Raw genomic sequence first — 25241 nt, 5'->3', positions numbered from 1 at the left:
CATTTGGCAGGGCTTTTACTCATCAGCATGCATTGGAAACATTTCTTGTATTTATCATTGGGAGATGCTCTCAATATTTGGTTGGGATGTGCTGTAGGTCACTTCTGTGGGGCACAAATGTGAGCTTCAGCTTTTGGTGCTATGTGAATTGAAACAGCCGGAAAACTGTTAAACGATGTTTGGTAAGAAAACTGAAAAGCCCAAAACAGTTTTAGATGAGCTGAAAAATTGACATTTCGGTGAAGCTATATTGGGAAGCTTCTCTAAAGCGGTTCAGTCAATGCAGCTCATTCAGTGTAAGTCCTCTCAAATGGATTTTAAATCTGTACAAAATTAACATTATTTTTATAAAGTCAAACATAAAGGCCCCGTTCATTTGCAGTTAAATATGCATGGGCAACTTTTTCCCATTGACCAACTTTCCCATGTTCTTTTTGCATTAAGCAGTGGGCCTCACGGTAAAGTTACCCTTACTTTTTTGGGTAATACTTACCCATCTAAGATGGATAAATAACTTTCCCACCTAAGAGAAACTTTAACAAAACATGATGGGACCATTTTGCCCATTTTAATAATTACTTTTTGTGAGTAAAAATGTCATTATACTATTTAGCTGAGAATCCTGAAAATCAAAACAACGTGAATAACTTACCCATGTACTGTTTCCCAGTAAATATTTACTTGGGTAAATGCACTTACCTAGGTAAGCTGCACTATTACAAATGAACAAGGCTAGAGTGGAAAGTATATAAATAGAAAAGGTTTATTTAAATACCAAATCTCACTTAATTTTAGAAAATTTTAAAAAATGGTTTTTCATATGTATAGGTATATTAATAAATGTATATGTGCATTGGACTGTGGCAATTTCAGATAGTAATAATAATAATAATATGAAATATGTGTGGAGATTTTTTATAAAATTTTTGTATTTTTTTATATTTATCTAATTTTAATTTTTTATTATTTAATTACTACATCATGAGCTAACCCATTTGACATAACAAAGAAAACAGTTTTATTTTTGTGTCAATTTTAAATTTTTTACTCTATTTCTATCATAAAAAAACTATTGTTTATGACATTTATAATATGATAAATGCATAGTATTAGGGATGCCTTCTTTTTTTTTTCTATAAACCTTGTGTGTGTTTTTTTTTTCTATAATTTTTTATGTTTCTATGTATTTTTATATTTTTATTGTTTAATTATGACATCATGGGTTAGCCTAGACCATTAAATTTCTGATCCATTTTCCAAATGGAAATAGAGACGAGTTTCATGTTGGGGGCCCAAAGCACAAAACTTTTTAATTAAAAGTTTTTAGGAAAATAGGTTTACTTAAAAATAAAGGAATTTTTTAAAATATAAATGACATTATGTATGTATATAATATATTACACATGGGTTCAACTATGATACTAGAAAGATATGATGTCCAAAAACTTCTAACTAACTGGTATTATGAACGTGGTAGCCGATCAAGTGTTATTTATCAAAATTCATGAGTGGGTTTTGATTGGTCAAAACTCTTTGATACCATATATATATAATGGGGTGGGGAATTCACTCCCCATCCCAACCATGGTCCAGGTCGGATATCACTATTAATCCCATCCCCACCAAAGCAATCTCCATCTCTAACCCGTTAGGGTTGGGGAGACTGAGTACCCAATGGGGATTGGGGGGGGGGGGGAATTGTCATCCTTAAATTGGTTGTATTTGAGACAAGGGATTGAATTCCACCTTCATTTGGGGGTTGGAGAGGGCTACCCTTGTTATATAGCTCATTACCAAAAGTTAAAAAGAAAATGAATAGAGTGGATTTGGTCCTCTAACTTCTGTGTTAAGTAGCTAATGGTCTTTCACAACCATGCATTGGGAATATTTCCATACTTACATCTAATATATATATATATATTTAAAGGAAGGCTTTCAGTCTACAACCCCCCCATTCAAACATGTGGCTTTTTCAAATTTAGACACATGGCATTTTCTAAGAAGTTGTTAAAACCTACAGGTCACTACTATCATTCAGACAAGTGCCATTCTCATTTTCTAGAAAGCTAAACACGTGGCAATTTCTGAGAAATTTCTACTAAAGCCCACAACCCACTACCAGGCTGCAACTCCCCACCATTCAAAAACATGGCATTCTCATTTTTCTGGAAAGCTAGACATGTGGCATTTTCTAAGAAGTTGATGCTAAAGCCCAAAACCCACTACCACCATTTTCAATCCATTCCTAAAAAAATGCAGAAAATGCAAAAGTGATTATCCACAACCACTTAACCCTCTACTTATCATAACAAAAGAAAACTATCCATATTCTATTAATTATTGAAAAACTATTTTTTGGAATAAATATTTCTTGAAATTTTATTAATTGTTAAAATATTAATAAATATAAATTTAATAGTATTGATTCCATAATGTAAATTTAACATTATTGATTCCCCGTACTTAATACGGGATCATTCACTAGTGTTTTTATTAATGGGAAGATGTTCTCAATGCACGACTGAAAAAGACTATAAGGATGGTTCTGTCATGAGGATGGGCACAAAGCTTCTATGGATCTTATCCGGATCTAGATTGTATGAGTTTATGTGAAAGCCATTGGCATCCCGATACCTTAATATATGAAATTTTGCATATTATACTTGCATACTCGAAATTTTAATATTTCTTGAAATTTTAATAATTGTTAAAATATTAATAAATATAAATTTAATAGTATTGATTCCATAATGTAAATTTAACATTATTGATTCCATAATGTAAATTTAACATTATTGATTCCCCGTACTTAATACGGGATCATTCACTAGTGTTTTTATTAATGAGAAGATGTTCTCAATGCACGACTGAAAAAGACTATAAGGATGGTTCTATCACGAGGATGGGCACAAAGCTTCTATGGATCTTATCCGGATCTAGATTGTATGAGTTTATGTGAAAACAACTTAAATAGATGTCTATATATTTTTGTATATTATACTTGTTCTACGTACTTATTAGAAATCTAATCACAGTTGAAGGCAACTTAAATAGATGTCTATATATTTTTTACATGCCTTAAGATCTGGTTAATTTTAAAAGCGGGTTACTTTTGCATGACGTCCGACCCAAATGGATTCATTTTGTAGGATCACATAGGGATTCTGTTTGCTGGATGTTGGATATGGATCCGAATCTCATAATGTCTAAAACTCTTGGAATCTGGATTTTGGTTTGACTCATTTGCTCGAGATTCGACGAGTTGCATGCCCTTTTTTTTTGGAAAATTCTGATTAGTACTTTGTACTTTGAGTCTAGTGCCACTTTGGTTCCTGAACTTTAAAATGTGATGATTCAGTATCTGAACTTTCAAAACATGACAATTCGGTACCTACTGTTAATTAGCTGTTAATCAATCATTAAGTGACATTTGAAAAAGACACAAATATCTTTCGAGTGTCACCTAATTTTCTTTACCAACCATCCACACATTGACAAAAAATTAACAATCTGAAATCCTTGCCTTTTCTATTCAATAAAGTTGGGATCACCAGAATGCTCACTTAAACATGACCCCACCTTTCTTGAACGGAAAAGGAAAAGATTTGGGACTGTTATTTTTGTCAACGTTTAGATGGTTGATAAAGAAAATTAAATAACACTTGAAGGGCATTTGTGTCTTTTTAAATGCCACTTAACGATTAGTTAACAACTAGTTAACGGTAGATACTGGATTGTCACGTTTTAAAAGTTTGGGTACTGAATTGTTGCATTTTAAAATTCTGGGATCAAAGTGACACTAGGCCCAAAGTACAAGGTACTAATCGAGAATTTTCCCTTTTTTTGATAAGCCAAAAAGAGGGGCTACACAAAATGGGGGCAACACGTCCCCAAATATCAGCACAAGACTGGGAAGAAATGGAAAAGATACAGCATTGGAATGAGCAAAATTCGAAAGCCAATCAGTTACATGATTACCTTCCCGATAGCTGTGGTACTAAGCAACCTCACCATCAATCCTTTCGATCAAAGACCTGCACCTTCGATGATCATTCTTAGTCTCCATGGAGAGCCCACACGGTTCTTCAAATTGTCAATAACCAACATAAAATCCTCTTCAATGATGATGAATTTGCCATTAAAGTTGAGGGCAAGACTGTGGGCTTTCCAAACAGCCCAAGCTTCATGCCCTAAACATGGACATGGGCCTCATCAAAGATGACACAAGTGGAACCTACATATGGATGTGTATATATAATATAATAAATATAATATAATATAAAGATATCTCATTTTCAAGCTTTCAGGTCAAACTTGAGCTTATCAAATATTTAAAAGAACCGAGCTCAAACCAGGAAGTAGAGTTCAACTTGAACTCGAACTCAAACCTAATACTATTTTAGTCAAATTGAGTCAAAATAAAGAAAATTTGGCTAGACTTAATTTACACCCATATTTTGGAAAGCCTTCAATACATACACATTTCTAAGGAAGGAAACGTGAGATATTGGGAAATTTCTCCACACCCTTTCCCATTCCCATTTCTCTTGGAGACGTATAATCTTCTAAACTAGTTCTTAGAATCTTGGTTTTTGTCTTTCAAAACTAGAGAGAGCCTCTTCAAATATGCAATTTCCATTGGAATTCTAATGATCAACATGTGGAACCCTAAGACTATAAATCTTAAGCTTTATACAGTTGATGATGATGCTAGAAGGTGATCTACACGAGATTGGATTTGCTCCTCACACAGGGCGCCTCACAATGATCTCACAAGCACATCCCACTGTGCATTGGGAACATCTTCCGCACTTATGTGTTATTATTTACGGGAGATGTTTCCAATGCATGGTGGGATGTGCCTATGAGGTCGTTGTGAGGCACCCTATGTGAGGAGCAGATCCCAATTTTTTTTGGTAGAAACTAGTAAGAGAATATATATTAAAACAAGTAGCAACATAACAAAACAACACAAGTTAAGGTCTAATTAAGTCTTGGTTGGCCATATCTTGGACCCACCCAGGTGGTCATGGACAAACAATGCAGGCTCTTTTAGACATTTTCTAGCTAGCATATTGCAACAATATTACACGATCTATTTACATGATTAAAAGAAATAGATAAGTCTTCAGTAAGTAATTTGATATTCATGCACAAAAAGTTTTCATCCAAAGCCATATCAAAGTTTCTTAACTTCAACGCCTGCACCGGAGTTTGGCAATCAGATTCCATTGATATATCTTCTTCCTTATACATACTCAAAACTTCTAAATTGTTGAGGATCACCATCGCTTCAGCTTGAATGGGAGATGAAGCTGTTGATTTGACAAAAACTGCTGCTATCATTGTTCCATCAACATTCCTTAGTACTGCACCAAAACCTGAATTCCCAGGACACAAAAAGCTCCCATCTACATTCATCTTAAGTTTCCCTGCTTTTGGTGCTTCCCAAAAAGTAATACGCTGATTTCTAAGGCTTGAATGTTTAAGAAAAGAATCTCGCAATTTTGCTTGGGAAATCATCACTCTCTCTCTACATCCTGTAAGATACAACTAGGGCGACTCTAGGTAATGAATCTGTATTTTAAAAAATTTTGCAATTCCTAGCCTTCCAGATATTCCGTAATAATAGAAAAGAATATGAAAGTAGTTCATCCTTTCTGTCTTTTGTCTTTTAAGCGCAAATCCAACCAAGCCGAGAGCCACTGATTGAAAGAAGTGATAGGTCCTCCCCTAAATCCCAAATAATTCATATGCGATTTGAACCAGGTTGCTTTGGCATGCTCACATTCAAATAAGCAGTGTATAATGGATTCAGTTTGTTGTAGATAGATTGGGCAATTGCTATCATTAGAACGCTTTCTTTTGTAGAGGTTTTCTTTCACAGCTAATGCATTTTGTGAACGTTTTCAAATGAAATTTCTTATTTTTGGATCAATTTTAGCTTTCCAGATTTCAGCCCACTGTTTCTTCCCCATACTTCCTACATTGTCAGATTTTGCATCCCCAATTGATGGTTTGCTACAGTTTGAGACTAAAGCATAGTACCCAGTTTTAACAGTGTATATCCCCTTTGGGTGATAGGTCCATTTAAGCTTGTCTTCCTAGTTTTCCCTAGCTAGGTTTACACTCAGAATGTTTTTAGCAATAGCCTCTCCAAAATTCTCTTCAACCAGTCTAGTTTTCCAACTTCTACTATTCTCATCCATCAGGTCTTTAACTGGGTTACTTGGTCTAGGGCCCATAATTCTAAAGGGTTCTATCTGATCTAACCATGGGTCATCCCAATTTCTAACTTTTGTTCTAGAATTTACTGCCCAACAAGCTCCTTTCTGAAGGACCTCTCTTGCTGCTACCATACTCTGCCAACCCCAAGAACCCTTGGTAGGCAGTTTATCAGTCAGGAAGTTTCTTCTTTATAGATATTTAGCCTTAATAATCTTTACCCAAAGGTTATTCTCATCATTGCATATCCTCCAAGCTTGCTTTGCTAGCAGCGCCAGGTTGAACCCTAACCCTCATGCACACTTATTTTTACTGAGAACTTCCCGGCATACCCAATGAGTTTTCTTATGTTCCTTTGATCCCCCCTCACCAAAATCTAGCTTGGATTCTTTTTAGCTCATTACACACCTCCTTCAGAAGAAGAAAGCAGGACATGGTATAATTTGGGATGGCACTGGCCCCTACTTTTTGCAATATTTCTTTTCCAGCTTGAGATAGTAGAGATTCATGCCACTTAGAAAGTAATCTTCCAACCCTTTCAATTGGAAAATTGAAGAGGGCTTTCTTTGATTTTCCAATTTTTGTGGGGAGTCCTAAGTAAATAGAGGGAGATTATACTTTTTCATTTTTAGAAATATTGCCAATAACCTTTGGAGTTTATGATGTAAATTTCTACTGAAAAAACCTCAAATTTTGAGAAATGTACCTGTTGTCCAGAGGCCTCCTCATAAGATTTGAGAGCATCCAACATACTTTGCCCATCCCCCATTTTTGCTTTAGAAAATATGTAACTGTCATCTGCAAAAAACAAATGAGAGACAATTGGACAATTTCTGATAATTGAAATGCCATTTATTTTCTTTTGGGAAGCTAGCTTTGTGAGCTTTGAAGACAGACTTTCATCTAGGGTTTCCATTTACCAAGACTCTGTAAGAAACTGTAGTTACACATTTCATGACCCAACTTACCCACTTTGCTTCAAACCCCATCTTTATCATAGTTTTCTCCAAAAAGCTCCACTCCACCCTATCATAGGCTTTGCTCATATCAAGTTTAAGAACCATCCAAGGAGTTATTCCTTTGGTGTTTTTCATAAAATGTATAACTTCATGAGTTACTAGAATATTGTCCTGTATGTATTTGCCTGGAGTGAAAGCACTTTGGTTTTCACTTATCAAACTTCCTAATAATGGTTTGATCCTATTAGCTAAAATCTTTGCTATGATTTTATAAATAGAAGTAGAAAGGCTAATAGGTTCTTTATAAATATGCTCACCTCCTCACATTTCCAAAAGGTGATCTTTCAAAGCCCTACATTTTGCTACCAACTCCAGTTGACTGGATCCCTTTCTGCTTATCCCCCAAGTTTTCTCTAGCAGCCTTTGAAAATCTTCATGATCTGTCTACATTTCCTTAAATCTAAAAAATTTCCTCCTTTTATGGTTCCCAGAAACAATTTCTAGTAATATTGGGAAGTGATCTAAGCCTAGGGTAACCATTGTTTTAACCCTGAAATTTGCAAACTAGTTTTGCCATTGAGAGTTACAGACCACCCTATCAAGTCTGGCCCTAATGAACCTATTCCCTTCCCTTTTATTTGACCAAGTGAAAGCTGGGCCCTCACTTTGAACTTCCTGTAAACACCACAATCCTCTACGAAACTCCAAAATTTCAGAAGTTGGGATTCATTGTAGATTCTTCCTCCTTCCTTTTCAGAATTGTGTAAAATGAAGTTGAGGTCCCCAATACAAGCCCAAGGGATTGTTACAAACTTAGCTAAGTTACTCCACTTGTTCAAGAAAATATTTCTTTGGCATCTTTTTGGCTCTCCATAAATGAAGGAGCAGTGCCAGAACAATCCCCCTGATTGGTAAATTTAACATGTATAATGTCTTTGTTAGCAAAAAGAACTTTACACCTTCCACCTCCTTTTTCCAGAAGGCCTACAGAATCTACCCCCTAGCCGTTCTAGTCCTTAACCCACTTAACATATATATTTTTTTTTTGCATTTTAAAAAGGTAGCTTTAGTTTCCATTAAAAAACTAACATCTGCTCCTGTGTTAATGCAGGTCTCTCTTAGAGCACAAATTGTCAGGGTAGATTCCAGCTTAAAATTCCTATTTTTTATCTGGGGTCTGTTGTGGGACAGAACCCCTAACCCACTTATTTTCCTTATTGACCATCACCGAAATCAAACCTGCTTCTATAATGTGGTGAGTTTCTACCTTTGGACTAAAGACAAGGGAATCAAAACTTACTACAAACAATCTATTTTTGAACCCCCTAGCTCTACCCCTACAGTTAAAATCAACTTATCCTTCATTTTTATTCCTTTTTTCCTAATGGCAGAATTTCTCACCCTGAGAGGAGCAGGCTTGATCCGCCGAGCATTAACTTTTGTTAATTTCAAATCATTAAATTGTAATTGGTTCCTATTAATTTCCTTTCTGTTATCAAAATTAGAGACAAGATTTTTCACACTTCTACTCCTTAGTCTGCCCCCTACTCTTTTGAGCTTGCCTTTAACTAAGATCAAATGAGAAGTAAGCAAAAAATAAGTCCTTGCCCAATTCGAATGTGCTATGATGTTAGTGCTATTTACTGAAGAATTCACAAAATGAGAGCAGAGCCTTACCTCTTCAAAGTGTTGATCACTATGCCCCATTCTCCTCATGACACAGCTCATGGCATCCAATTCCATATCCGCTGGAGCCACCTCCTTATCATCCTCCTCCTCTTCATTTAGTCCTTGATCCTCTACATTATCCACTAGCAAATCATCAATATCACAATCTTCTTCCTCCTCCCAGTCTTTAGATGCTTGTTGATTCTCCCAGTCCACTCCTGGTCTACACCAATCCCCTTTTCTTGCTAATTTCAGCTTCTTCGCCACTCGGTCTAGTTTAAAGTCCGAATCCGAATTTGTATCTTCAAGCTCCCTAATCACCACACCTCCGCTCCTCTTTTTCTCGAGTGTCTAAATAAAATTTCATTTTCGGAGAACCTCATTAAAGCTTTGCCTTTTCCTTTTTTTTTCTTTCTCCCAAACTGGTTCTATCCAGCTCATCAGTGCCACGTCTTTCATTTACCAGTATAGTATTTTCCATGTCATCTTCCACTCCCTGTTTGTAGTGGACACGCAGCCATTCACTCTGTGACTGATGCGCCCCCATCTACAGTAGACCGCCTTTCGAGCTCCCCCCTCTGCCAGCCAACCCATCATCTTCATTGTCAACTTCCTTCTCAGTCACCAGCTGCTGTCATGACTTCTCCGGTGAGGTGATCACCGTGAATATCCCCTCCGCCGGGAAGAGGTTTCGGCTTCCTAGCTTAGCACTGGTGTCCTCCTGGAACAGGCTCTTGCGACAAGAACCGCTCAAGTTTGGTCTCTCACTGCGATTTTTGACATGTTTGAGTGAAACCTCCCCTGCCACAGTGATTCCCAAGCTTGTTCGATTCCTTTCAGGCTCCATTACTGGGTTCCTTTCCGTTTCTCCTGCATGCAAGACTCTAGTCGGCAAATTGGCATTACTCTGCTCCGCCTTCTTACCTGCTTGGTTAATAAACTTGAACTCCTTTCTATCCGGCGACGCTCTGAGAGAAGGGCCATAACTTACTAAACCCCCTTCAGTACTCAAGTTATGCACAGCTAGTCTACCTGCAAGCTCCTTCATCATTTGCATGTTGGAAACCTTTTGACAAACTTGTTCCTCATGGCCAATAATCCCACACCTGTCCCACATTGGCTCCACCTCCTCCAGAATATCCTCATCTGAGATTTCTTCTTCGTCTACCTCCTTCAATGGTTCGCCGGCTACTAAAACCATTTTCGCGCTCCAACCCCAGCATCTTTTATCAACTGGTGCCTTCAAAATGCGCACTATAATACACATCTCCTTAAAACCCACCTGATCTAATGGGATGTTCGGGCTCCACTTTCTCAGCAGCAGTGGATAACCATCTACGAGCCAAGGTTCCTACTTTAGAAATTTCTTCATTTCCTTCTCTTTTTTGAAACTTATCCACAATAAATCGCCTTCCAACCATTTCACCTCATAGTTGCCATTCGCCCAGAAGTTTCTGATCTTCTGAATGATACCATAGGCATTCATCCTTCTGTCTGCAATAGCTTTGCCGTAAAGCGCCTTCTACATTTGTTTCGAAGCGCTTTCAAACTCCTTTCCATGCTACTTTCTTCCTTATTGAGAAATTCCTGTCTCTCCCTTTGCATGCAAGTCTCTCTGCTGAGTTAACAGAAGTTTTCCCCGCCAGACAGACCTAAGAAAGCTCTACTGGCATTTTCCGATGTATAATTGAACGTCTCCTATGAATAGTAACATACAAATACGGGAGATGTTTCTTGCATCAATACATTGGAGTATATGTTTTCCGCCCTAAAGCCGTGCTTGGTTGCAATGATCCCAATTCAATCTATACACCTTTTTTTCTTTGAAACATAAAAAACTCCTAGTTAATCACCATAGGTTTTGATCTATTAGGAGATGGTTAACAGAATTATTTGAAGCCAAGTTTGCTTATTTACAAAGAGCCCCCTGTACTATAGGGTCAGTGATAAAAAACCCCTGTACTTCAATTTGTAACAAAGACCCCCTGAATTTTAGCCGTTAGACAAAGACACCCCTCCGTTAACGTTCCGTCAGTTAACTCCAAAAAGATTCTCATTCAACTGTCTAAAATTTTCTAAATGCCCAAACTCACCCTTTTCTAATTTATTTTACCCCTTTTTTTAATTTATGAAATCATCACACTTTGCAATGTTCATTGTCTTCTCCATGTAACTTAACTACTGAAATTGTTTCTCCACTGTTCATTGTCTTCTCCACTGAAGTTCATTGTCTTCTCCATAGAACCAACAAAAAATTCAAATCTTTTTATTCTCATAGAAACCCTGAATTGTCTTGATGGCAGGCTTATTGATTGCCCCGAGTAGAGCTTTAATCCTCTTCAACTTCTGCAACTCACCCCTCGATCGGAAAGTCTGATTTGCCTGAAGCCATCCATTCACTTCAGATGAAATCGATATTGAGACAGCGGAACCAACAGAAAAGCAGTAACAAGAAAACCAATAAACATGAAAATGATTAGGAAGATCCTACAATAGCTAGTTGCCATGTTACAGAAATTTCTGTGGCTTGTTTCTTCTCTACATGTGTTTGTATTTGTATAAGTTGGCATCCGAGAAACCCAGCTTGCTATCACACCATTTCCAAGGCTTTTAAAACTCCAAACTCTATCTTTATTTCTGTCACACACACTCTCTCTCTCTCTCAAAGTGATATCCCTCAGGGCTTAGAGCTTCTCTCTCTTTCTTTCTCTTTCTTTCTGTTGTCTCTCTCCCAAAGTAATCTCCCTCAGAGCTTAGAACTTCAATTAGGTTGGATTGGTGTTCTGACACAAGTTTCGAACTAGAGTCTGAGACAGGACTCAGGAGAGACCGAGATTGAGAGTTTGAGCCTACCACTCTGTTTTCGCTCTACAGGTGTGCCGTAGATGCTACTCCCGCTGTACTGGTGCGCCAGAAAATAAGTAGAAGGCAAAATTGCTAAGGGTTAAGGTTGAGATTGTGTGAGACAAACTGGTAGGTCCCTTATCTTCTTGTTCTTCATTTTTTGTTCTTCTTCTTCATGATAATCTATTCGGTAGAGCTCTACTAGACTAAATACTCTATAGTAGATTTAAACAGAGCCCTACTAGATTAGAACAAAGCCCTATTCGTCACCTTTTTGTTGTTCTTCTTCATTATTATCAATGATGTTATGTTCGATAATTATATTTTTCTATTCACATTAAAATAAAAACCTTGTTAGATTAATATGGCTTCCATTCAATGAACGCCCTTACGCATATCGTAATGAACATGTACCTATTGCAGATTGTTACGAGCCTTAATCTTCCAGCGGGATGAAAAGCTTAGTCCCCTTACTACTGCTGACGCGTACGAGACTGGCATGGGTATTTACGTAAAAGCCATGGGCACTCCTGGAGACCATTAGAGTTGATGAGAGAGAATGGAGAATCATTGCCGTTATGATCACTAATTGTAATCATTGCAAGTCATTTCCTTATAATGGCTATGAGCCTATATAAATAAGATAAACCAATAAGGAAGGGTATTCGACATTTAATCAAATTCATTTTCTTCAATGATCTTGCGATCCTGAGCCCTCTTTGAGCGGCACTCCGGCGTTATTGCTCGAGGAAGTTACATATCAATTTTCATCTCTGAAAAGGGTACGTAACAAATGGTATCAGGGCCGATTGATTTTATGGATTCAAGAAGAGCAAATTTCGAAGCTCGTCTTAGCTGTATCGAGAAGAACCATTTCTCAAATCTTAGCTCAAATGGCAGAAATTGAAGACAAGCTCAAACAGATTCTAACTCTGGTGGATGAAGCAACAGCGGCGAAGACTCCATTGGAAGGGTTGTTGAAGGGTGTTGTTACTTCAAACCCACCACCAAATCTTGCAGCATCTTTTGAATCAGCGGTGACGATGTCGAAGGATAGTGTAAGGGCCCTCACCCCTTACACTAATAAGAACCAAGAACTTTCCAACCCTCATCCTCCGGTCATCGTTCCCCTGCTAGATGACAAAAAAGTACCCACCCTTCCACCCATCGTCAACTTCACCCCTTCTCTATTCTCTACATCCCACCCTTCTTCCTTATTTCCATCTATTTGTCATCCGGCTACGTTGCCAGTAATGGAGCTCTGCACTTTCAGGCCACTCTCGAGTCTAGGTCTCAATCCTCTCCTTCAATTTTGGCAACCAGAACCAATACGGACATCCTCTCCTCTGTTCCTAATGTCAAAACCCAAGTTTCCATTGGGCAAAACCCTAGCACTACGTTCCATCTCTTCATCTTCTTCCCACCATGCCCTAAGTTCGACCCTGGACCCAACACAAACCATTCACACACTATCTCTTCAAAAACTTCGGTGGCAATTCAAAACCTCAACCCAAACCGAGAGTCTATCCCATTCGCCGTATTTGCAAAATCATGTGAAATAAGGGTTTTTTGCCATCCCGTCTGGCCCTATTTGCATCCATTGTTTCAGCTCACACTTGGAGTGGGACTCCTCTACATGTGGTCAGTGGAGAAATCTACTGTCTCATCAAGAAGGAGAAGCATTTCCTTGAAGATCAATTAAAGGGAGATTATATAGTAGGGACTATGGCAATTTCGTCAGAGCCATCATTTTCCTTGAGTTTTACCTCGTCTTCCCATCTATCAAATGGTTCAAGCAGCTATAACTTATGTGCTTCAACCAATCCTGAACCAGGAGTCAATCTTGATATCATTAGTTTGGACATGCTCAGCTCTAACATGGGACAGCTCCGGATTGATTATGGATTTGTCTACAACATTGATGCAGAGGTTATAGATTGAGGGAAACACCATGGGTGTACACCGATGCATTTTGGCCGCCAAGAGTAGATTCTTCCACGAGCCTTTCACAAAAACAAAAGGTTCCTCTCAGAAAGAGGGTAAACCACAATAACACGTCTGATTTGGTGCCTTTTGGTAAGCGTCTTCTTCTCATCTTTGTGGAAAAGGCTTTTGTGGAAGTTGTAATCCCAATTCTTTTGGTGGCTTTTCCATATTGCCAATCAAATCGTCTCATTGATCATTGTGTCCAAAGAGTAGCACGATCAGACCTTGATAGCATCTCTATGGAAAAGCTCCCTAATGAAGTCAAAATGGATATTAAATCTTTCCATCTCAAATCTCAGCTAGATAAGGCTTCTGCTATGGATGTGGACCCAGTATGTGAAAGAACATCAGAGGAATCCACAATGCTTTAGATTCTGATGATGTCAAACTGGTGAAATGTCTTCTAAATGAATTAGGGATCACCTTGGATGATGCCAATGTTCTTCACTATGTTGCTGCCTCCTGTGACCCCAAGGTTGTGGCAGAGGTACTTGATCTGGGGCTGGCTGATGTCAACTTTAGGGGTGCCAGAGCTTACACGGTGCTACATGTCTCTGCAATGCGTAAGGAGCCATCCATTATAGTTTGGTTTCTAAATAAAGGAGTTTTTGCATTGGAATTGACATCTGATGACCAGAGTGCAGTTAGAACCAGTTGGAGGCTGACTAGGCCAAAGGATTATAATGCAGAGACAATACAAGGATGGGAAACAAACAAAGATAGGATATGCATTGACATTCTGGAGAGAGAAAGAGATGAGGAAGGAAGATGTTCACAGTGCCAATGTTGAACATGACGGCGTTTTGGATGAAGCAGCTTTTGGCAAGGCACAGTATGCTAAGATTGTCACTCAGGTGAGGATTGATGTCTTTATAGAAGATTTGTCTCCAACAGACAACAAACAAGTGCTACAGGAAAACATAACCATAAAGTATGGAACTAGGAAGACTTTGGGAAGAGAAGAAATGGAGTCCAACAGTTATGAAAGCATCGAGGAAAATGAGATCAAATATATGTTCCTCCGCATTATGGAGTCTATGAAACATTTTGCCCCATTAAGAAACATTGATGAGGAGAGAGAGTGGGTAACATTTACAAGCAATTTCCCTGATGATACAAAAGCTTTCTATGGTTGTCTTAAAGCATTAAATGAAAGTTTGATACAGAAATCCATCTTTTTGGATTATGAAGTGAAAGTGAAATTGATAGATGATGAATTTCCTATTCTTAAAGGAATGTGATGGAGCGCAATCTGGCCGGTCCTAGCTGTCGACGATCTTGCCTCTGGCTGGAGCGGAAGGTGCCTGAAAACAGGGAAGAAAGCGAGTATCTTTGGGGAGGAACCCAGTGAGAGTGCTCCGAAGCTCAAGTTAGTATCTTCTCAAAGGCAAAATAATAAACCAGATAGTGCAAAGTTCACATACCTCCCTCTTGGGGGGAAGTGAGCCTTTTATAACCACTTCGCGCACTCACTCCCAAGCTCCTGTCAGGTCGGGTATCATTACCTCTGCACTTCTGCCAGTTTGGGTGCCATCACCTCTGTTGGGGCAGACAACCGCCACTGCTCTCTTTGTCGGAGCCGTCTCTGTGACTGGAGGTGGTGGTGGCAGGTGGCCGTTGAAGTGCGGCTGTCAAGCGTCAGGTCCTAATTCAGTCAGGTGCGCCGCCTCAGGATACAGACTCCTTTGGTGTCAGGTACAGTTGTTCAGTTCGGCGGCCTGGAGCCGAAGTGCTGGAGTGGTGTGCGAGGTGAAGTCTTGAGTTCGGGTAGAGGTGTGGCTCGAACTGCCCTGGGGTGGGCCAGTTCGTAAGGCTCGGGGTCAAAGGGGGAGTTCGGGCTCCTTTTGGGGAGCTCGGACTGCTGGTTCCTCTTCTCGGAGTTTGAGCCTCGAGCGTACTGTCGTGCCGAGCTGTTGCTTCTGCCACGTATTGGATGGTCAAAAGGTCGGGCCAAATCTTCCTTCATCAATATGGTTGCTATATCCATTTTCGTTGGAGCATGCACCAAAATGAATGTTATCGTCATGGTTGGTAGTTCCCTGAGGAAGGAGGGGGAGCTTTCAATTCGACCATTTATTGCCTCTTTCAATGCAATTAATGGAACCAATTGGGGGATAAGTTCAGAATTATGTTTTAAAACAAGGTTTTGTTTGTGCAAGTGTCCATGTTCAATCCTTTCCAATCAGCTTGTAGGGGAAAAATGGTCCGATTGAAGAGGATTGTTTGATGAGAACTCTAGAGTGCAGTAGCTCACTGATGATTACATGGTTACTCGGTAAAACAATAGAGGAAGTTGAAATGTTTGAACGAAGGAGCATCTCTTGCTGTGGATTTCAGTATGCCTACTCTTAAGTTAGCTGTCATATATGCATTTAGACAGCTATTTGCAGTAGGAAATGCCACTAGGAAGAGGTGAGGAGACATTTGTCATCAGTTTCTTAACATCATCCTTGAGGACAAGGCTGTAGTTAAGGGGGTGATAAGAGAGAATGGAGAATCATTGCCATTATGATCACTAATTGTAATTATTGCAAATCATTTCCTTGTAATGGCCATGAGAGATAAACCAACAAGGACGGGTATTCGACATTTAATGAAATTCATCTCTTCAGTGATCTTGTTATCCTGAGCCCTCTTTGAGTGGCGCTCCTGCGTTATTTCTCGAGGGAGTTGCATTATCAATTTTCATCTCTGAAAAAGTGAAAAGGGTACGTAACACAGATTAATTTGCAAGTGTCTTTTAGAAGAAATGACCTTCAGGCAGGACTTGATTAAAAAAGACCCAAATTGGTGGGGTATTAAGAGCCACTTCTATTCAGGTACCTGTTAGGTTAATGCTCGATCTTGCGATGCAATTGTGCAAACTACCCATCCTCTCCCACCGTCACCAGCCTTTGATTGAGAATTTGAGGTTCAGGCCTGGCTCTCAGGCACACTACAAGCACGCCACGCCATGACGCCTGGTCATGGTGTTTCTAGTTTCTACCAGAAAATAAAAAGTGAGAGCAGTGGCGCACAACTCTTTTTCAGACAATGATATATTTTTGGGTTAGTTGGGTTTTAACAGAAAATGGGCAAGAAAAAGAAAATAAAAAAAGAATTTAGTGGGGTATATTGATAATTTAATAACTTCCATTATCTGACTTAACGGCAAAAGGAGAATTTATCACAATGTAAAAAGTTCGAGGAGGTATAGGGTGGCCCTTTGTAATTTACCATTTTTTTTGTTCATGTTGACAGAAATTGGGGTCGTTAGATTCTTGGAAGCATCGTTTAGATTCTTGAGATCGACTCCAATATATAAAAGTAGGGGTGGTCATGAGCCAAGCCTTTTATAAGCTATTCAAGCTTGGTTCGACTCGGTTTAAAATGAGCTTCAAGTTGAATTCGAGCCTGATATATAGGCTCGTTTGTTAATCGAGTTGAACTCAAGCCCAATGAAGCTCCACTCTCGAGCCTATTATTAAATAAATAATTTTTATTATATATATATATATACATACATAATTATGTATAGTAGTAAATAATTTTTATAATTCTTATTTTTTGTCGGAAAAATAAAAAATAATTTTATATATATATTTTTTTTCAAAAAAAACACCTTGCTTATAGTTAAGCTCCAACTTATGAGCTATGAACCAAACCGAGCTTGATCTCAAGTCTCTAGCTCGAATCGAACTCGAATAACCAAGTATTTGGTTTGGCTCGGCTTAAATCCACCCCTATATAAAAGACATGCATGTGGTGGTGTCAATGGTTTCACTTCTAAAAGATATACTAGAAATTACAGAGGTGCCATTTTAAAACTTGTAGTGCTAATTTTGAGGTCAGTTAGAGGTATTGCAGAAAAAATGTTTGTTCACATCATTTTTGGGTCATTGATGGTGGAAATTAAGAGAACAAAGATAGACATGATCAAAATCAAAGATTGATGTTGCCAATAAGGATTATTTTTTTTTTTCTTTTTTTTGGGTAAATTGCTTATTAAAGATGGTGGAAATTACCTTGGAACCAGTCTTACTTTAATACCTAAACTTCAAAGTTTGCCACTATAATATCTGAATTCTTGAAAATTGTCAGTTTAGTCCAAAAATATTAACCTTAGATGGCTTGTGAAAGTATATAAATACCCTTTGAGTTTTGAATAGGCAAGAGAAAGATAATTTTGAAGTGACCAAAATAGCCATGTTTATAAAAAAAAAATGTCATTAAAGATGCTATTGACAAAGAAGAGGGATTTAGATAGCCATCGTTGTAATCGTTTTCTTATTCAATTATTGAATCCATAATAAGGGGTGATGTTAGAATTCTTGCCACCCATGGGGAAGACAATCAATGTACAATTGTCTAAAAAATATTAAAAAGAGTAGTTTTGACATTTTTGAAAAATTTACTCGCACATGTCATCTTATGATACAGATAATATAGTTTAAATATTGCAATACTGTGTTTTGAATTTTGGGTACTAAAGTGAGACTGACCCTAAAGTATAGGATACTCGGGTGCTTTTCCGTGAATTCAGGTACTGAAGTGCTTGTGCTTTTGTAAGGTAAAATCAAGTATCATACAATTAGATTTTGGTTCTGTGTTTTATGCTCTATTTTGAGTGTTATTTTCCACATGCATGGTATCCTGAATAATCTTAAATGGTGACATAAATGGGGGACAGAGCTACTTAACATATGCTGATTTCTTCAAACAGAATTCACTATCAGATTTGGTCTTTAAAAGGAACTATTGTTTCTCTTCAATATGATTTCTTCTTTGAACAAATCAATTTGTCTTTTTCTCATGAGATCTGCTCCTCCGTATTTACGTATTGTTCTAATACAAGGTGGGATGTGCTGTGAAATCGATATGAGATGCATTTTGTGTGGAATTAACCCCGACGGCTTTTTCATTAAACCAACAATTGGAGTGTATATAAATTTTAGGGAGAATGACGGTTCAACCTAGCATCAGAATTCATAAGCCCAAAGTACAGTTAGGGTAGACGCCAGCTCGGAATTAATACTAATTCACAGGTGGGCATTGATGCATAAGATAGGGGTATTTGACATTTTGAAATATTATTTTGACACCTTTTCTTTTGCCGTTTTATTGATCAAACGATTTGAATAATTATGAACCTGTTTTCATATTCGTCTAAAGAAGATGATGGAAAACAAGTTGCGCGTGACCTTTTTTCTTGATCCATATATTTCAATGTTACTTTGTTTAACACAGTATGCATATTAATTCAATTTATTCGAAATAGTACCAAACAGAAAAGAATAATATAAGTTATTAAAATTTAATAATTTTAGAAATCTCTAACAACTCAGTACTGATAGAGAAATTAATACAATGATTGGAAAATAAAAAACTTCAATAAATAAATAATTTTAAATTTTCAAAATTATTTTATTAATTTAGTTGATGTTGTATTATCACTAATTAGATAACTTAAATGATGGAATTAAAATTTCAAAGTTTTAAAAAATATAGCGGGACCGGATCAGAATTCACATCTGCGTTCCACAGGCACATCTGAGCGTGCATTGGGAACATCATTGGGAGATGTTCCCAATGTACGGTTTGGATGTACTGTAGGGTGCCCGTGGGGTGTGCTCTGTGGGGGCACCGATGTGATCTCACCGGCTCTGTGGGGTGTCATTGAATCCCCCATTTGAATCTATAGCTGCCAGTGGGTCAGGTTTGGTTTAAGGCACTATGTACCAGTTATCTCCGGATCATTAATCAAGACCGGATCCAAAATTGAACCAATTATTAATTGTGATAATAATTGGGTTTGATTTTATTAGACCCAATTATATTTGACACGGATAATTACCAATTATAATAGTAATAATTTAGAACTTCATAGATAATATAACCTTCATAAAATTGAAGATAAAATATTAAACTGTTTATATGTTGGTTGATAGAATATGTGTTTTAACCTTGAATAAATTAGTTATAAAAGTAAAATTGTAAAAATTAAGAAAAAATATTATTTTCTTAATGCATCAAATGCATGCAAACATCAAGATCGACCTCCTTTTGATCAAGTTCCGCATAACAAAGTCTGCACCGTACAGGCCCTGTTAGTATATAATTCATAAAGTGAATTAAAAATGGCCTTGATATTATATTTAATGAATAAAATTAATTGAAAATAACCAAATTTATTAATAGATATAATATTATGAAGTTTGAGTATAAGATGGTAGGAGTGCATTCATATTTGATTTTGATCCAAGGAAAAATCTAATGTCCAAAAGACATGATATGATAGGAAGGGCTTATACGAGTTAATGGTACCTAAATACCTAATTATAAACGGATGAGATCAACCTTAGTGGCATGGCATCTAATTCGAATTAATTGGAATTCAGATTTCAGACAATTGGATAGCGTTTGAATCCCTATAAGCTATAACAACCACGTTTTCCGTTCCCCATATGGACAAGCCACGCAACTCTTTTGTATTTTACTCGCTCAAAAATCAAAAGCCAGAAAAGAAAAAGTCAGAAAAAACCCGATTACTCAAACGTGCCCCGAGCACCGGAACATATACTCTGTGTCTCTCTCGGTTCCAATCAAGCACGAAAATTAACCAACCACATAACACCTCGCCCATAGACCCAGTCCCAGTAAAAGGTGGATGCATCAAACGACGAATGAGGATCTGCAGACCACCTCCTTATCTGACACATTCTCTAATTCATCGACCTAGCTTCTCTCTCTAACATATATAAATATATGCACAATAGGTAGGTTCTGGTAGGAATATCACCATCAGCATCAGCATCACCGTTACTGTCACGACGTCCACCATCACCATGTATACCGATCCCTTCCGGATCTGTCCCGACCTCGAACGTGCTGTCTCATACCCTTACAACCCTCTGCACAATGAAGTTGAACAAGAGGGAACTCCGGTGCCTGGCCGGAGACCGATAAAAGTGATATCATCTATATTGTTGAGTGGAATCTTTGTTTTAGCTTTGGTAATGGTGTTTCTCTGTGTTCAAAGATCACAAGAGCCATTAACAGATGTAATGGAAAGGAATCATCATCACTCACTTCCATCTTCTACACCTGTGGGGGTATCACGTGGGGTATTGGAAGGGGTGTCGGAGAAGACTTTCCGTCTCTATTCTAACAAAGGAGGAGTCACGTATCCATGGACCCAACCCATGTTGTCTTGGCAGAGAACGGCTTACCATTTTCAACCCGAAAAGAACTGGATGAATGGTGGGTTCCCAACTTCCCATCTTTCTCTCTCTGTCTCTCTCAATTACCCAATATTTTCTTCTTTTTTGTTTACTGTTTCTCATCTCATACTGACATGAATTTTGCCGTTCCGTTCTCACTGTTCTGATCCAATCGCGGCGGAATCTTCTTATGTTTTGCTCCAGATCCTAATGGTAAATCCTCTGAACAGCACAGATCTCTACTTTCTGGAATTGCATATTATTTATTTGAATCCCTTTATGGCTTTATTACATATAGGTCACCTGGGTTTTGGTCAATACTTGGATTTAGCTATTAACTTACACTTACAGTTTTAGTGTTTGAAAATTGTTTACATGACAATTTTAAACTTTTTAAAACTCCACTTTACCCGTTTATGGCACCTTTTTTTATTATTATATGCACAAAGTCACCCTCAATTTAGGCTTTGGCTGAAGGAAATTTATTCTGAGGGTATTGTTGACTATTGTCCATACAATTATGGGAGGTGCCACAAACATCAAATTACAAATTGGACAGTTGAAAAGTTTTAAATATCATTCAGCCACTTATAACAACTTGTTAATAATTGAGGCCTTGAGGGGTATAATAGCCAACTTAATCCGAAACAATAAGGTACCGTGGCCCTAGTTCCATACTTCTATTTGCCCCCAACAATTCCAATTGGACGGAGTTGATCAGCCATCTAAACGTCCCAGGCTCCAACAGTATGTTTAGATATATATATGTAAAACTAAAAAAATGGGCCAATGTATTGGAATAGAAATGTGTTGTCTGACCCGAGGAAATGTTACGTTGCAGCGCCAATGTATTACAATGGATGGTACCACCTATTCTACCAATACAACCCTGAGAGTGCAGTGTGGGGCAACATAACGTGGGGCCATGCCATCTCAAAGGACCTCATCAACTGGGAGAATCTTCCTTTTGCCATGGTCCCTGATGAATGGTACGATATCAACGGTGTCTGGACCGGTTCGGCCACGCTGCTCCCCGATGGTTCTATCGTCGTCCTTTATACCGGCTTCACCAAAGACAAGGTTCAGGTCCAGAACCTGGCCTACCCGGCCGACCCCTCAGATCCTCGTCTCATCCACTGGGTTAAGTATCCCGGCAATCCGATCCTGGTTCCACCGCCCCATATTCGCGACTTGGACTTCCGAGATCCCACCACCGCCTGGTTCGGTCCCGACGGCCATTGGCGCGTTGCTATCGGCTCCAAGATCAACGATACCGGCATTTCTCTAGTGTATCATACCACCAACTTCACCACCTACGAGCTTTTGGATGGACTGCTCCATGCCGTTCCCGAAACCGGAATGTGGGAATGCGTGGACTTCTATCCTGTCTCAACCACGGAAAAGAAAGGCCTGAACACGTCGGACAATTGGCCTGGAGTGAAGCATGTGCTCAAGGCCAGCCTCGACAACACTAAGATAGATTACTACGCGCTCGGAACTTACTACGTAGAGAATGATACATGGATCCCAGACAATGAAATGGCGGATGTGGGATTTGGGTTGCGCTATGATTATGGTAAGTATTATGCTTCCAAGACATTCTACGATCAAAACAAGCAGAGAAGAGTGTTGTGGGGTTGGATTGGTGAGAGCGACAGCGAGGACGACGACATAAAGAAGGGCTGGGCATCAGTTCAGGTACTGTAATTCTTTTTATTTCAGTGTAGCTAGCTATTAGAATTGAACTAGCTAGACCAATGGATTTATGAAAAAATTTTACATGTACATGATGACTTTGACGTTCGTACAGAGCATTCCAAGGGTGGTGCTGTTTGACCAGAAGACTAGGAGCAATCTACTTCAATGGCCAGTGGAGGAGGTGGAGAACTTGAGATCGAATCTTAAGGAATTTAACAAAGTGGTAGTCGGACCTGGAACAGTCGTGCCACTCGACGTCGGCACAGCGACACAGGTCTGTTTAGCTTAATTAATTACTTAATTTATTGCATTGACTTCAGTTGATAAGCTTCTTGTCCTGTGGCAATGGTAACAGTTGGACATAAGTGCCGAGTTTGAGATAGACGGTAAGGCATTAAAAGGGGCCACCAGAGATGACATTGTTGGTTACAACTGCGTCGTGGGTGGTGGAGCTGCCGGAAGAGGCACCTTGGGACCCTTCGGCATCTTGGTTCTGGCAGAGGACAGCCTAGCCGAGCAAACACCTGTATACTTCTACATTTCCAAGGACAGTGGTGGTGAATATAGGACCTTCTTCTGTGCCGACCAATCAAGGCATGCTCCTTTAATTTTCTTGTTCCTTTCCGTTTCTGAAAGCTGTTTAAGTATTACAGAAAATCCTAACTCAGCCATCCCCTCATCCTTTCTACCTCTAGCTAGGCTGTTGTTTTTTATATTCAATTACTTTGATATAAATAAATAAAAATACATGAACTGAGTTAGGAAAAAAAAAAAAAATGCTGCTGCGGTGCAGGTCTTCTCTGGCCCCTCATGTTGGTAAATTTGTCTCCGGCAGCTTGGTTCCTGTACTTGAAGGCGAAAAGTTAACCATGAGGATACTAGTAAGTTGATTAATTGTTTTGTTGCAGAAGCTAGAACAACATTGAATCTGCTACCATCCAGCATCACTCTATTTATTTAAAATTAATTGCTAGATTTGTAATCAAACTATCTGAACCCAGAACCTTCCCTGGTTGAAGCCTGAAAAGGTTGATGGTTCTGTCGCTGTTTGTTTTAGCTTGTTGCATTGTATACTGATCACCTGACCTCACATTCTCATCAATTGTGGGTGTGGGTGGATGGTTACTCACGCAGGTTGATCATTCGATAGTGGAAAGCTTTGGCCAAGGTGGGAGGACTGTCATCACATCAAGGATATACCCAACAAAAGCAATATACGAGTCAGCTCGGGTTTTCTTGTTCAACAATGCTACAGAGGCCAACGTCACTGCGTCACTCAAGATTTGGCAGATGAACTCTGCTGCTTTCATAAATTCCCCCCCACCCCTTGTATCCATTTTCATTATTTCATTCTTTTATATTTTGCAGTTGGGCCAATTTCCGTTTTTGTTCTAGCTAGGCAGGATGGTCCTTGCTAATATCTATTGAATTTTCAATCCCTTCGGAATAATTTGTAGAAAATTTTGTTTCAAGCAATGAGAGAAATTAATTAATGCTTTTCGGTTTTCATTTGTAGTCTTTTGTTTAGCCATGCCGTACTTGAATGTGAATATTTGAATTGCACGAGTCCGGGGATCACCTGCCAACAAAACACATTCTAACCCTCTACCAACGTGACCACACATCTTTCATTTTTATGGTGCCTCCAGTCTCATACTTCATAATGAGATGTTCAGTGTTAGATCAAATTAGTAGAGGGTTGAAAGTGTTTTATTGGCAGAATATCTCAACTCGCTTTGCACTTGTCAATTTTGGACAGCGATGAATGATGAATGATGATAATTGGTTGTCTCCTACCACGTGGGTTACGGGTGTCAATTGGACTGATCTGTTTCAATCCAATCCAATCCAATCCAATGTGAGTCCATTATAAATGAATCAGGTCCAATCCAATGAATATTTTGGACCAATCTAGACGGTCTAATTCAATGTCTGAACTGTCTAATTTATTGTCAAATCTGTTTTGATTTAGATCGGTTTCAACCCAAATCAAGTTCATTGACATCTATATTCTTATCTTATATCAATGGATCAGATATTGGCTTAATCCAACTCAATTCAATATAAATTTATTACATAAGGACCAAGTCCAATCCAATCTAAGAAATACTTTGGACTGGATTGGTCCAATCCAATATGTCTTGTTGGTCCATCCAATCTGTCCAAATTGATTTTGGACTAGACGGGGTCCAATCTAAAACCTGTCCATTGGCACCCTTACACGTGGGAGGACATGTATTCTACCATTATCAATTTACATACTAACTTTAGAGTTTAGCTTTTAGGGTTTAGAGTCTAGGATTTAAGGGTTTAAAACTTAGGACTTAGGGTTAATTTAGGGGCATAGAGTTTAAGGTTTAAGGGTTTAGAATTGATTTTAAGGTTTAAGAATTTGAGGTTTAGATCTAAAAGTCAGGAGGTGGTAGGGTGCATGTCCAACGTGATGAGAGCCAAGTATTGCCCTCATTTTTATAAGGGAAATTGTCTAAAACTCAGCACGAGTTTTCAACATTTCTCTTAAATTCACCACAACTTTTCAAAATGTCTAAAAGTCACAATGTCAGTAAGTTTTTATTTTCCAAAACTCACCTTCCGTTAGTGCACCGGTAATGCTTCTTAACAGAGGTGTCCTTGTCAGCATAAATAACAATTTTCATGACCA

General features: G+C 38.5%; 1 protein-coding gene and 1 pseudogene across 1 annotated transcript; both read left to right on the top strand.

Moving 5' to 3' along the window:
• The first annotated feature begins 12334 nt into the window (after nucleotides 1-12334).
• LOC148790707 (BTB/POZ domain and ankyrin repeat-containing protein NPR1 pseudogene) lies at nucleotides 12335-16310 on the top strand (annotated as a pseudogene).
• Nucleotides 16311-20446: 4136 nt separating this feature from the next.
• Nucleotides 20447-24088, top strand: LOC104598711 (beta-fructofuranosidase, soluble isoenzyme I-like). The gene is made up of 7 exons (XM_010260891.2): nucleotides 20447-20921; nucleotides 21086-21094; nucleotides 21723-22579; nucleotides 22692-22853; nucleotides 22935-23173; nucleotides 23373-23460; nucleotides 23714-24088. Exons 1-7 carry the CDS (start codon nucleotides 20507-20509, stop codon nucleotides 23972-23974), a joined length of 2031 nt encoding a protein of 676 aa, XP_010259193.1. The 5' UTR covers nucleotides 20447-20506; the 3' UTR covers nucleotides 23975-24088.
• The last annotated feature ends 1153 nt before the right edge of the window (nucleotides 24089-25241 follow it).

This window comes from Nelumbo nucifera, chromosome 6 (genome assembly GCF_055504915.1).
Source record: "Nelumbo nucifera cultivar China Antique chromosome 6, China Antique-T2T, whole genome shotgun sequence".
Classification (NCBI taxonomy): Eukaryota; Viridiplantae; Streptophyta; class Magnoliopsida; order Proteales; family Nelumbonaceae; genus Nelumbo; species Nelumbo nucifera.
The sequence above is the reverse complement of the archived record's forward strand: the minus strand, read 5'-3'. Positions and strand labels throughout refer to the sequence as shown.

Excerpts from the sequence above, each read along its gene's own strand:
- LOC104598711 (XM_010260891.2), top strand. The coding sequence starts at position 20,507 with ATGTATACCGATCCCTTCCGGATCTGTCCCGACCTCGAACGTGCTGTC. Across the intron at positions 22,580-22,691 it reads AGGGCTGGGCATCAGTTCAG|AGCATTCCAAGGGTGGTGCT; the intron begins GTACTGTAATTC and ends ACGTTCGTACAG. Across the intron at positions 23,174-23,372 it reads TTCTGTGCCGACCAATCAAG|GTCTTCTCTGGCCCCTCATG; the intron begins GCATGCTCCTTT and ends GCTGCGGTGCAG.